This window comes from Schistocerca cancellata, chromosome 11 (assembly GCF_023864275.1).
Source record: "Schistocerca cancellata isolate TAMUIC-IGC-003103 chromosome 11, iqSchCanc2.1, whole genome shotgun sequence".
NCBI lineage: Eukaryota > Metazoa > Arthropoda > Insecta > Orthoptera > Acrididae > Schistocerca > Schistocerca cancellata.
The window spans coordinates 27,663,266-27,678,252 of record NC_064636.1 but is presented as its reverse complement, the minus strand read 5'-3'; the positions used below and the strand labels follow the sequence as shown (position 1 = coordinate 27,678,252).

The following is a 14,987-nucleotide window of genomic DNA, read 5'->3' as shown; positions in this document are numbered from 1 at the left end:
ATCATCATCATCAGTGTTCTGCCTAAAGGCAGGTTTTCACATGGTAGTTCTCCAGGCTGTCCAGTCTTCTGCCATCCTCTTCAGGTCTGCATGATTTCCTCTTCCCTTTATGTCGTCCATCACCTTGTATCTCCTCCTTCCTCTCAGTCTTCTCCCACAAACCAATCCTTCCAAAGCATCTACTAGCAAGCACTCCCTTCTCAGTGAATGTCCCAACCAGTTCTTTTTCTTTTCTCTTACAACCTTCAACAGACATCATCTCTCACCAACGCTTTCCAATACTCTTTCATTACTCAGTCTTTCCATCCAGCTTATTCTCTCCATTCTCCTCCACATTCACGTCTCAAATGCTTCTAACCTTTTTTCATCCTCTCGTCTCAGTGTTCATGTTTCTGCCCCATATAGTGCCACACTCCAGATAAAACATTTGCCAAGCCTTTTCCTTAGTCCTTTATCTAATTTGCCATATGACACTCTCCTCTTTCTGTTGAATGCCTCCTTCGCTATGCAATTCGAGTTTTCACCTCCTGGTGACATCTCAAGTCTTCAGTTATTGTGCTTCCAAGATATTTAAATTCACTTACTTGGTTAATGGTAGATTCTGGTAAACCTTCCGGGATGTAAGGTCGTGGTCCATGAAACTCTTCAGCTCCTAACGTTTCGTCCAGAGCTGCGCTGGACATCTTCAGAGGGGTGTTTCTCCTCCGGTGAGTCTTGCCGACTGACGGGTCGAACGTCTGAGAGCGACTTAGATATTGTAGAAAGTGGGCGTGGCCAGAGTTACACGTGATATGCAGAGATAATCTTTGTCAGAGATAAAACTTGACTATCGATCGTGATCTCGTCACGGATAAAACTGTCTAGCAATTCTGTAGTGCTACTGTCCAAATATCACTAAGTTTCATGGTCTCTTCTTTCCGATTAAAATTATCCCTATGTTTATATATTTCAATTGCTTCTCTACTAAGCCGTGGGTAATAGTTTGTTGTCGTAGATAAAATTTTTGCTTCGGAAAACTTCCACTTGATGATTTCCTGACTGAAAAGCGTGTTCTGCTACAGCCGATTTATCTGTGTTTCCTAATCGGCAAAGACTTCTGTGTTCCTTTAACCGCGTATTTACGCTTCTTTTTGTTGTTCCAATATAAACTTTTCCACATGTACACGGAATTTTATATACGCCACTGGCTGATAGAGGAGCGCGTCTATCTTTTACAGACCGGAGAACATGACAAATTTTCTTCGTTGGTCTAAAAACAGGTCTAATATCATGTTTACTTAAAATCTTTCCAATCTGATCCGTTACTTTCTTTTTACACCAACGAAGAAAATTTGTAATGTTCTCCGGTCTGTAAAAGATAGACGCGCTCCTCTATCAGCCAGTGGCGTATATAAAATTCCGTGTACATGTGGAAAAGTTTATATTGGAACAACAAAAAGAAGCGTAAATACACGGTTAAAAGAACACAGAAGTCTTTGCCGATTAGGAAAAACAGATAAATCGGCTGTAGCAGAACACGCTTTTCAGTCAGGAAATCATCAAGTGAAGTTTTCCGAAACAAAAATTTTATCTACGACGACAAACTATTACCCACGGCTTAGTAGAGAAGCAATTGAAATATATAAACATAGGGATAATTTTAATCGGAAAGAAGAGACCATGAAACTTAGTGATATTTGGACAGTAGCACTACAGAATTGCTAGACAGTTTTATCCGTGACGAGATCACGATCGATAGTCAAGTTTTATCTCTGACAAAGATTATCTCTGCATATCACGTGTAACTCTGGCCACACCCACTTTCTACGATATGTAAGTCGCTCTCAGACGTCCGACCCGTCAGTCGGCAAGACTCACTGGAGGAGAAACACCCCTCTGAAGATGTCCAGCGCAGCTTTGGACTAAACGTTAGGAGCTGAAGAGTTTCATGGACCACGACCTTACATCCTGGAAGGTTTACCAGAAGATATGTCATCCGGTCATGAAAGCCTTCATACAATAATGGTAGGTTGTCCTATTTTAATATTGGACAGTCTGCGTCTTGTACTGATGACCATACTCTTTGTTTTTGCTGTGTTTATTTGCATCCCATATTCCACACAAGCTTCATTCAGATCTCTGAGCACGTTATTCACTGTCCGCTCACTTTCTGCCACTAATACCGTGTCATCAGCAGATCTTATACATTCTATTCTCTTTCCACCAATACTTTTTTTTTTTTTGTGGTTTTAGGGCGCAAAACTTCTATGGTCATTAGCGCCCAGCCCGTGACTTAAGACAGTAAAAAACCGAAATTGAAAACCAGCAGCAATGGGAACAAAGTCATAAAATTGGAGAAACTAAAAGTAGAACGAATGCTTAAAAATCCACTACAGAAAGGGGGTGGTTGTCCCCAAAAAAAGGTTCAAATGACTGACGTCATTTCACTGTCACTAATAAACTGGAGAACGCGGTCGGCTGAGTGCGTGTCATCTGCTAAAATTGATTTCCACCAATACCTATTCCCCTTTTCCCATCTAAGCTTTTCGCAATAATCTCTTCAAGGTATACATTAAACAACAGTGGGGAAAGGCAACAACCTTGTCTGACACCTCGTCCAGTGCTGCTTCCTTCTGACATTTCGTTTCCAATTCTTATCCTTACTTTCTGGTGTAAATATAGATTCTGTATCAGTCATCTCTCTTTCCAATCTACTCCTTTCCTCTTCAGGACACCCGCGTCGTGTTCCACTGAACTCTGTCAAAAGCCTTTTCTAAATCTATAAAATTAACAAAATTCCTTAATGGCTCATAATGTGCCCAGTCAACCAATCTCTTCTTTTAGTCAACCTGTGATGTAAATTCCTTTTTTCTCCAACTTGATTCAGCCCCTCCTCATCAGTTACACGATCTACCCATCTAACCTTCAGCACGACTCTATAGCACCATATTTCAAACGCCTCAGTTCTCTTCTTGTCTAAACTGTTAATCACCCGCATTGCATTTCCTTACGTGGCTATCCTTCAGACAAATACCTTCAGAAAAGATTCACGACACTCAAATTTATATCAGACAATAACAAATTTCCAGAAATGCTTTCATTTCAGTTTCCAGACCCTCTATTTTGGCCACCATCATATATTTTGCAGTCCAAATAGCAACACTCATCTACTACTTTTACTATCTAATTTCTTTAGTATTGTCTGATTTAATTCGACTACATTCCCCTAACCTTACTTTATACTTTTGTTGATGTTATCTTATGACCTCTTTTCAAGACACTATCAATTCTGATCAACTGGTTTTCCAAACCTTTTGCTGTCTCTGATAGAATTACAATGTTAATTTAAGGATTTAAATGCTTCTTAGAGGGCTGCTATGAATACTTTTGGTGATGTGGATCCCCCTACTTCAGAGTCCCCTTATTTTGTGTTTTTCATCACCGATACATTAGTGAAATCTAATGGATGCCATTTCTTCAACATACTGTACTTTACAGACTATGAGACACACATTTTTCTTCGAAAAATTGCCTCCCAAAATTCAGGTGCCTGTTATATTCGAAATTAATATAAAAGTGTCCAGTGTTTGATTTAAAATTCCCACCAGTATTAAAAATGGTGATATATTTGATGCCGCAGGAAATTTATCTCTATCTGGCAACACCGGATTCAACAGTCAGCAGCAGTGGACCGATGTGATTAACATGAGCTGCGGGGATTCACAAGCTTGCTAACACTGTCTCCCTGCTACCCCTACATCACAAACCCAGATCACACTGTCTAGCCTATGATGTGTCATGCAGTCTATGGTGCCAGTGAACTTGAATTGAAAACTATTTGGTGATAACAGTACAATATTTTTGTTAGTGGCTAGTTTCGTAACGGAAAAAAAAATAAAAGACAGTCATATGGTGTGACAAAGAGAAAAAAGAAGAAGAAGAAGAAGAAAATTGAGATGATGATTTTCAAAAACTTTAAAGGTCAGTTCAGTTTTATAAACTAAGAATTTTTTTAGTTGGGCTTTGCACTCTTAATAATAAAAATGGTAAAAATGTTAATCTTTTTTAAAAACTTTCTTAAAAATGAAGGTGCACCTTACAGTCCATAGTTTGTTATAGTCTGGTACACATTACTCAGCGTGGTATGATTGACAACACTGAAGCCTCGTTTCTCGAGGGCTTTTGATGCCTATTTATTTCAAACTCAGTGAAAAGCACTCTCAGAATCTATGAATCCATTACAAATGAGTGAATGAAACGTGACATTCTTTTCTGTATCCTCCATCTCAACTGCAGATAAAAGAGATGATGCTAATGGGGCTACAGTTTTTTATGTTCTTTTAATCTGCTTCCTCTTCAAGTAGAGTAATTAAAGTGCTGTTCTGGTTTTGAAGAACTGTCTTCCTTTGCAAACATCCTGTAAATATTTTTTTGCAGTTACCATTTAATGACTTCTCCTGTGGTTGAAATCATTGCCATTGTAACCTCACCTTTTCCCAGCCACGCTTCACACACTGAACAACTATGAATAGCTCACCTGGTGTTATTTCTGGCATACCATTATCTTCATTATTACTTACACGTTTCTAATTTATCTTTTGAATTACATAAACTTAGATAGAAATCTTTGATTGTTTGCTCAATCTCTTTCTGTTTAAATTACTGTGCCATCTCATTTTTTTCAACTGTTTCTCTTAGTGAATTTTCATTGTCTTCTCATATCATGTTAAAGATATTTCTGAGTACTGTTGTTCCATTTGGAGGCTTCAATCACGTTTCTATTCAGCATCTCTGTCGTGTTCCATTATGATCTGCTCACAAGGGAACCTCCCCATCGCACCCCTCTCAGATTTAATTATAAGTTGGCACAGTGGATAGGCCTTGAAAACTGAACACAGATCAATCGAGAAAACAGGAAGAAGTTGTGTGGAACTACGAAAGAAACAAGCAAAATATACAAACTGAGTAGTCCATGTGCAAGATAGGCAACATCAAGGAGAGGGTGAGCTCAGGAGTGGCGTGGTCCCGTGGTTAGCGTGAGCAGCTGCGGAATGAGAGGTCCTTGGTTCGAGTCTTCCCTCGAGTGAAAAGTTTAACTTTTTATTTACAGGTTATGTGACAAACTCTTATGTTTTCATCACATTTTTGGGAGTGATTATCACATCCACAAGAAAACCTAAATCGGGCAAGGTAGAAGAATCTTTTTACCCATTCGCCAAGTGTACAAGTTAGATGGGTCAACAACATATTCCTGTCATGTGACGCACATGCCGCCACCAGCACCGTATAGAATATATCAGACGTGTTTTCCTGTGGAGGAATTGGTTGACCTATGACTTTGCGATCAAATGTTTTCGGTTCCCATTGAAGAGACACGTCCTTTCGTCTACTAATCGCACAGTTTTTCGGTGCGGTCGCAAAACACGGACACTAAACTTATTATAGTGAACAGAGACGTCAATGAACGAACGGACAGATCATAACTTTGTGAGAAAGTAAACTTTTCACTCCAGAGAAGAAATGAACCGAGGACCACTCGTTCCGCAGCTGCTCACGCTAACGACGGGACCACGGCACTCCTATGCTTACATTATCTTTGACGTTGCATATCTTGCGCATGGACTACTCAATTTGTATATTTTGCTTCTTCCTGTTTTCTCTATTGATCTGTGTTCAGTTTTTCAAGGCCTACCCACTGTGCCAACTTATAACTAAATCTGAGGGGGGTGCGATGGGGAGGTTCCCCTGTCAGAACTTTCTCCTCTTTAACAGCAACAGTCAGTGCCACAAAACTGACAAGTGTCTCTGGCCTCGATGTCACAGGAATTTAGGGTTAGAAAGAACAGGGTTGACGCCACTTGTATTTGGGTACATCTGACAACTGTCTTCATCTGCGCCTAACTAATTGCCCAATTAGCAGAATGGGACACGGCAGGAGACCCCACAAGTCACCACACAATGCGGCAGCAGATTATGTGGCACAAAGCACGTGGCAGAATGTTGCAGTACCGACACCAGTCAGCAAGCCCCATGCAAAGTGCGTCAATACGGGAAGCACAGTGTCGACCTGTAAAAGCACGTGCCGGGAGACTCACCCAGCTGCCGGTAGACGCGCTGCAGGCCGCGCAGGTCAGCCGGGTGGTAGATGTCGAAGACGGGCCGCCCCAGCAGCTGCTGCGGCAGGTAGCCTAGCAGCGACACCGCCTCACCGTCCACGTGCGTCAGCTTCCCGTCCGCCTGGTGGCGTGTCGAGAACCTGTTGCCGCCCACCGGCTTCTCGTCCGGCCCTGTGAGAGAGATACCGCCACAGTCACGGCTACCGTATTTACTCGAATCTAAGCCGCACTTTTATTCGGTTTTTGTAATCCAAAAACCACCTACGGCTTAGAATCGAGTGCAAAGTAAGCGGAAGGTCTGAAAAATTTGGTAGGTGCCACCACAACAAACTCGCAGGCCCAAAGATAAATACTGGCACCAAAACCTCTGCACCAGTAAATAAATTTAAAAAAAAAAAAGTGGAAAACGAACTTTTTTCTCCGCCCCGAGTTTCGACCACTACATTTTCATACATTATCCAACGAAGTAAATACCAATTCCGTATTGTTCACCTTCGAATGTTGCAGCATTTCAATGTACTACGAAAGTCCGACTGGCAAGACTGTGAAATATGCTATCCCGGCTGAGACACAAAGTTGAAATATGCTCACTATATTTTATTTACTTAAATTTGGCATATTTTGTGACAGTACCTTTTTCGTAAAATGTTTACAAGGCGATATTTGTGTTGGCTTCAGTTGTCTAGTGGAAGTATGATTCCACAATGCATCTTTGTTGGCTGCAGAAATGACCTGGTTCAATGCGTTTGCCCCATTTTTGGTGCTTCAAATACCATTTCTTCGAATGTAGTGTCTTCTTAAAGTTTATATAAAAAAAAAGTAGTAACATAATTCAAAATTATTTATGACGGCGACCTGCACATTGTTCTACCGTCAACACACAGTAAGAGTTAACTGTCGACTGACTACAGTCAAAAACAACTCCAGCGTCAAAGACATTTTACACAACACACATACTTCCGCTTGTAACCAGTCTCTTTGATATTCTTCGTCACATCTACTAATAGTAATCAATATGCTGTCACTCTCAAAAATATAAGTAAATTAACATAAGATAAGGCAAATTACAAAAAAAAAAAAAATTCTGACAAAAAATATAAGAAAACATTTACAATTTGGTATCGACAAATCCGGTAGAAAATAACACATCTCCCAGATCCATTACAACTGTTTGGGACGTTTGTCAATATGGCCAACTCTACATTCTGAATTTTTTCCTACCTGTGAGAAGAGAAGGTTGCTAATAGGAACTTTTATGAATTGTGAATCACACGCAGTATTCTCTTCACCATAAGAATAATTCGAATATAAACATTTTGCCATGTATTGTTTCGTGTTTGTTGCTATCTCATTTAAATCCTGTCTGCCTAATAAACTATGAAACTAGAGTGAGACAACAGCAAACACGGAAGAATATACATATCATGTCATGTTTATATTCGTATTATTCATGTGCCTAACAGTGATACAGTCAGAAATTAAGCACGGTAACTGACTAGATTTAAAAATCTAAGATGACTCTAATTTGTGTGCAGAATGTAATGTACTAAAGAGGCGTCTGCAAAGATTTTCAAACGGAGAAAAATTTTCACTGAACTCTCGTTCAGAACATCTTCTATCAAATGCAGTCTATTATTTGGTTCTTGTTGATCATTATCAAGGAAAGCAGCAGTGTAAGTAACAACAAATAGCAGTCTCTTGCCATTGTTTCGCTAATGAGACGATCCCCCCCCCCCCTCTCTCTCTCTCTCTCTCTCTCTCTCTCTCTCTTTTTTTTTTATTGTAAGCAGCGGTAGCGCGCACAAAATTAAGGCATGCCACGGGCGGCGACAGGCCGTAAATCATTATCAGAATGCGACAAGCAATGCACGACACAGTACAATAATACACTTTTAGCTTAGAGTGACATGAACACCTATAACAAAGAGAACGGCACTTATCAGATCAAAGAAAAATAAGCAATCAATTCAAACCAGACGAAGCACATGAAAAAGGAAGGGTACCCTTATAAGTACGGACGGAGCGCCTGACGCATAGCAATGGCTACTTGGTAAAGCTTAACTGCGAAGCTTACGACTCGAACCAAACTACTGTAACTGTATCGTCATTCATTCGATCTAAATTGTGTCTCATATTACAATGGACCAACTTTGTTTCGATTTGGAGGTGTGGCCTAGAACTTTTCTCTCTCCTTGAATTTCGAGTCTCAAATTTCAGGCGCGGCTTAGATTCAGGAAAACTTTTTTTCCTCTATTTCGAGTTTTATTTTTCGGGTGCGGCTTAGATTCGAGTAAATACGGTACCTCTCGAGTGCTGCTGTTCAAACACAGGAATCACATTTGGGAGGATGAGCGTAGCCACACACCACAATAGACTGAAATGTCTACAAGAAGTATTTATCTATATGAAAAACAAAGATGCTGTAACTTACCAACCGAAAGAGTTGGTCTGTTGATAGATACAATAAAAAAAACAAAAACACACACACAAATTTCAAGCTTTCGCAACCTGAGGTTGCTTCATCAGGAAAGAGGGAAGGAGGGGGAAAGATGAAAGGATGTGGGTTTTAAGGGAGAGGGTAAGGAGTCATTCCAATCCCGAGAGCAGAAAGACTTACCTTAGGGGGAAAAAAGGACAGGTATACACTCGCACGCGCGCACACACACACACACACACACACACACACACACACACATACTGCAGTGTGTAAACACAAACTGGAGTGTGTAAAAATTGGGACTTTGTACGGGTGGTCATGACCGCACAGTAGAGCGCCCCACAAACCAATCATCATCACGATCATCACCACCATCATCACAGCACTTATGTATCCGCAACTTTTTACTGGTAGGTCTACCCACGCCACTGTGCACCACTGTTAACATACACTCACACTGCTGGAAAAACGAACTGAAAATATACAGACACAGGCAGACATATATAAATGCAAAGAGGTTGGACAGAGATGTCAGTCGAGGTGGAAGTAGAGAGGCAAAGATGTTGTCGAACGACAGGTGAGTTACGAGTGGCGGCAACTTGAAATTAGCGGAGGTTGAGGCCTGGTGGGTAACGGGAAGAGAGAATATATTGAAGGGCAAGTTCCCATCTCCGGAGTTCTGATAGGTCGGTGTCAGTGGGAAGTATCCAGATAACCCGGACGGTGTAACACTGTGCCGAGATGTGCTGGCCGTGCACCGAGGCGTGTTTAACCACAGAGTGATCCTCATTACCGACAAACACTGTCTGCCTGTGTCTGTTCACGCAAGTGGACAGTTTGTTTCTGGTCATTCCCACATAGAATGCGTCACAGTGTAGGCAGGTCAGTTGGTAAATCACGTGGGTGCTTTCACACGTGGCTCTGCCTTTGATCGTGTACACCTTCCGGGTTACTGGACTGGAGTAGGTGGTGGTGGGAGGGTGCATGGGACAGGTTTTACATTGGGGGCGGTTACAAGGATAGGAGCCAGAGGGTAGGGAAGGTGGTTTGGGGATTACATAGGGATGAACGAAGAGGTTACGAAGGTTAGGTGGACTGCGGGAAGACACTCTCGGTGGCGTGGGGAGGATTTCGTGAAGGATGGATCTCATTTCAGGGCAGGATTTGAGGAAGTCGTATCCCTGCTGGAGAGCCACATTCAGAGTCTGATCCAGTCCCGGAAAGTATCCTGTCACAAGTGGGGCACTTTTGGGGTTCTTCTGTGGGAGGTTCTGGGTTTGAGGGGATGAGGAAGTGGCTCTAGCTATTTGCTTCTGTACCAGGTCGGGAGGGTAGTTGCAGGATGCGAAAGCTGTTTTCTGGTTATTGGTGTAATGGTTCAGGGATTCAGGACTGGAGCAGATTTGCCACGAAGACCTAGGCTGTAGGGAAGGGACCGTTTGATATGGAATGGGTGGCAGCTGTCAAAATGGAGGTTTGGTAGAGGATGTTGTAGATATGGTAATGATGATAATATATGTAGTGTTAAAATGAAAAAGCAAGAAATGTCGTAACGACCGAACTGATTGAAATTTGCATATGCCACTTTGAGATGATGTAGTGAAGACATCTAGGGACACCAATGTAGTCTTTGTTGTGGTCGTGCACAGGAATGGGCACGTGGCGCAAAAGAGAAGCAGGTAGTTTGTTACATCTATCTGACAAAGCAGTATAAGCCTGAGGACATATTGGTGTTTACAATGCAAAATCCAATGACTGAGAGGCAGCAAGGAGCTATCAGATTTCTGACTGTGGAAGGTGTTAAACAAGCCAATGTTCACTGACAGATTGTGGCTGTATACGTGGGAGACTGGGTGTCCAGTGAAGGCTAGGAGCATTTTAGTGATGACCCGAGGCCAGGCTACGCAAACACGGTATCGAGGCCAAACTTATCGACAAGGTATCGGCACGTCTCAGTGCAAATGTTGGCGGTGATGGGAGGGGGGGGGGGGGGGGGGGGGGCAGTGTTTGAACAGTGAGGACAACTGTGCACAACAGGTTGGATTACAAGAAGTGCACACGGGGGGCTCAGCAAACGTCAAAAGGAATTGTATATGGGGCCAGCACTGTAATATCTGTTCCAGTATTGTGAAGACCATGTTTTTCAGGAGCGGGTAGTCACTGGTGCAGTCACTCTGAGGCAGAGACGAAGCAGGACAGTGTGCAATGGAAACGTGTGCCATCAACTCCCCCTACGAAATTTAAAGCCGTGCCTTCAGAAGACAAGATCATGCTCACCGCCTCTCTGACATCTGAGGTCCAATACTCATCGAATTCCTCAAGCACGGAAAAACCTTTAACACTGATGTGTACTGTGAGACACTCTGTAGTCTACACAAGTCTGTCGAGAGCAAACAGCCTGGGCTCCCCACAGAGGGAGCAATTCAACTCCACGATAACGTGCGTCCACGCGTCGCATGTAGTGTAATGGCCAAGTTCAAGTGGGAGCTGCTCGGGCATCTGCCCTACAGCCCAGACAGGTTGCAACAGGGAATCCTTCAGCTTGTGAAACAGAGGGATACTTGCGCTCAAGTCTCTGGTGATTATTTTTGAATGTTGTTGTTGTTGTTGTGGTCTTCAGTCCTGAGACTGGTTTGATGCAGCTCTCCATGCTACCCTACCCTGTGCAAGCTTCTTCATCTCCCAGAACCTACTGCAACCTACATCCTTCCGAATCTGCTTAGTGTATTTATCTCTTGGTCTCCCTCTACGATTTTTACCCTCCACACTGCCCTCCAATACTAAATTTGTGATCCCTTGATGCCTCAGAACATGTCCTACCAACCGATCCCTTCTTCTAGTCAAGTTGTGCCACAAACTCCTCTTCTCCCCAATTCTGTTCAATACCTCCTCATTAGTTCTGTGATCTACCCATCTAATCTTCAGCATTCTTCTGTAGCACCACATTTCGAAAGCTTCTAGTCTCTTCTCGTTTAAACTATTTATCGTCCATGTTTCACTTCCATACATGGCTACACTCCATACAAATACTTTCAGAAACGACTTCCTGACACTTAAATCAATACTCGATGTTAACAAATTTCTCTTCTTCAGAAACACTTTCCTTGCCACTACCAGTCTACATTTTATATCCTCTCTACTTCGACCATCATCTGTTATTTTGCTCCCCAAATAGCAAAACTCCTTTACTACTTTAAGTGTCTCATTTCCTAATCTAATTCCCTCAGCATCACCCGTCTTAATTCGACTACATTCCATTATCCTCGTTTTGCTTTTGTTGATGTTCATCTTATATCCTCCTTTCAAGACACTGTCCATTCCGTTCAACTGCTCTTCCAAGTCCTTTGCTGTCTCTGACAGAATTACAATGTCATCGGCGAACCTCAAAGTTTTTATTTCTTCTCCATGGATTTTAATACCTACTCCGAACTTTTCTTTCGTTTCCTTTACTGCTTGGTCAATACACAGATTGAATAGCATCGGGGAGAGGCTACAACCCTGTCTCACTCCCTTCCCAACCACTGCTTCCCTTTCATGTCCCTCAACTCTTATAACTGCCATCTGCTTTCTGTACAAATTGTAAATAGCCTTTCGCTCCCTGTATTTTACCTATGCCACCTTTAGAATTTGAGAGAGAGTATTCCAGTCAACATTGTCAAAAGCTTTCTCTAAGTCTACAAATGCTAGAAATGTATGTTTGCCTTTCCTTAATCTTTCTTCTAAGATAAGTCGTAGGGTCAGTATTGCCTCACGTGTCCCAACATTTCTACGGAATCCAAACTGATCTTCCTCAAGGTCGGCTTCTACCAGTTTTTCCCATTCGTCTGTACAGAATTCGCGTTAGTATTTTGCAGCTGTGACTTATTAAACTGATAGTTTGGTAATTTTCACATCTGTCAACACCTGCTTTCCTTGGAATTGGAATTATTATATTCTTCTTGAAGTCTGTGGCAATTTCGCCTGTCTCATACATCTTGCCCACCAGATGGTAGAGTTTTTTCATCTACATTATCTTCCATTTCCATAATATTGTCCTCAAGAACATCGCCCCTGTATAGACCCTCTATGTACTCCTTCCACCTTTCTGCTTTCCCTTCTTTGCTTAGAACTGGGTTTCCATCTGAGCTCTTGATATTTATACAAGTGGTTCTCTTTTCTCCAAAGGTCTCTTTAATTTTCCCCTTAGGCAGTATCTATCTTACCCCTCGTGAGATAAGCCTCACATCCTAACATTTGTACTCTAGCCATCCCTGCTTATCCATTTCGCACTTCCTGTCGATCTCATTTTTGAGACATTTGTATTCCTTTTTGCCTCCTTGACTTGCTGCATTTTTCTATTTTCTCCTTTCATCAATTAAATTCAGACTTTAATTATACCCACAGTTTTGTTTTGTATGTTCGTTCTTCTGAACACCCCTCATAGTACAAAACAGATGATGGTCAAATGGATGATGGTTACGCTAGTGGTGTGGTAGTGGTGGTGAAAGAGGAACAACGGTGATCGTGAAACTACGACTGTTGGAGGGGTGGTGGTTGCAGCACCTGGACAACAATTATAGCTCAGGTGACACGTTCCATTCACTTTCGCTGCTTGCTGTTGACAACAGTAATGCCCACTTCCTCTGCATCCTCAAGCTTACGCGTATTAGGCCTACTGCCTGGTTCTGCCTCGGGGTTTGTTTTTTCTGGTAGTGGAAGTTGTACATTAACAGTGACACGACAGTACGTACAGGTTTACTGGTGAAGAGATGACTGACACGCACCTCTTGTGTATACCTATTGAATACAAGGACAGAGCACAATGACAATGATATCCTGAGCTGTTCCTGAGGGCGACAACAGCCACATCACAGCACTTTTGGGTCCGCAGCTCTCGGTCTAGCGGCTAGCGTTGTTGCCTCTGGATAACGAGGGCCCGGGTTCGATTCCCGGCCGGGTCGGGGATTTTCTCTGCCCGGGGACTGGGTGTTTGTGTTTTCCTCATCATCATCATTTGTGGCAGTGGCTACTTGGATTGTGAAAAAATTGGAGTGTGTAAAAATTGGTGTGTGTAAAAACTGGAGAGTGTAAAAATTGGAACTTCGTACGGGTGCTTATGACCGCACAGTTGAGCGTCCCACAAACCAATCATCATCATCATTGTCATCATCACCATCACAATACTTTTGTATCTGCAACTTTTTACTCGTAGGTCTACCCACGCCACTGCGCACCACTGTTAACAAACAACTGACACTGCTGGAAAAACGAACTGAAAACAGAACTAAGAAGTACTGAATGCAGGTGTGACAGCAAATACAGTGGGCATTATAGTTGTCAACATCAAGTACCATGGCCGAATACAGCTAGGCTGTTTCCAACCAAAACACACAGTGCATACCATTGAGATTTACAATTTTGTGTAGATTTTTCAGTGCAACATTAAGATAAAGGGAGGTAAGAAAGAAAACGAAATCCAATTATTCTGTAACACGGGTCCCTTACACAAAATACTCAGAAAATTTCCAAGAAAAATCTTTGGAATCCTGTCGGTGAAGTTTGATTTCGTCACGTAGATCGTACTACCTGACATTCTCAGTTCAGAAGGTAATAAAACTTGTGTACAGAACGTATTGCAATTACAGGAGGAAAGTTTATAACAGGCAGCTTCAAGTGCACCGAGATAAAAGAGCGCAGAAGTTAGACTCACGGGTGTAGGCAGAGCAGACGGCTGTGGCGGTGACGGTGAGGAGCACGCCAGGGGGCAGGGCGGCAGGCGCGCCCCCGGAGGCGGAGGCGGGCAGCTCGTAGAAGGAGAGCTGCAGAGAGAAGGGCCGGTGCACTAGCCGGCGCTCCGCCACGGCGAAACCGTCACGCAGCGACGGGTAGCGCCGCAGCCGGCAGAACAGCGGTGCCTGCGACGGGGCCTTGGCGGACGACTCACTGCTGCCCCCTGCGGCATGTGAGAACTGCCTCAGCCTAGATTTAATGCACTCAATAACCTGAAGGTTTCATTCTAAAGCTCAAAGTTTTAGATACCAGAATCTGCAGCGAGATTTGGATTTCTCTGCTGTTTGGAAATGTACTCACTCGCTAATATTGCACGGTTCAGTTTACCTTAAATACATTAACCGAAGGTGACAAAACGAAATTGTGTGCAGTATGAGATTTTCACTCTGCAGCAGAGTGTGCGCTGATATGAAACTTCCTGGCAGATTAAAACTGTATGCCGGACCGAGACTCGAACTCGGGACCTTTGCCTTTCGCGGGCAAGTGCTCTACCACTGCACGACTCACACCCCGTCCTCACAGCTTTACTTCTGCCAGCACCTCGTCTCCTACCTTCCGAACTTTACAGTAGCTCTCCTGCGAACCTTGCAGTACTAGCACTCCAGAAAGAAAGGATATTGCAGAGACATGACTTAGCCACAGCCTGGGGGATGTTTCTGGAATGAGATTTTCACTCTGCACAGGAC

General features: G+C 42.9%; 1 protein-coding gene across 1 annotated transcript in view; it reads right to left on the bottom strand.

Annotated features, from left to right (window-relative positions):
* The window catches only part of LOC126108903 (period circadian protein), a 224,173-nt gene that overhangs the window by 82,028 nt on the left and 127,158 nt on the right, over positions 1–14,987 (bottom strand). Inside the window, exons 7-8 of the mRNA XM_049914270.1 lie at positions 14,222–14,464; positions 6,075–6,266 (exon numbers count right to left, since the gene is read on the bottom strand). Coding sequence (XP_049770227.1) covers positions 6,075–6,266; positions 14,222–14,464 — 435 coding nt within the window. The remainder of the gene's footprint in view (positions 1–6,074; positions 6,267–14,221; positions 14,465–14,987) is intronic.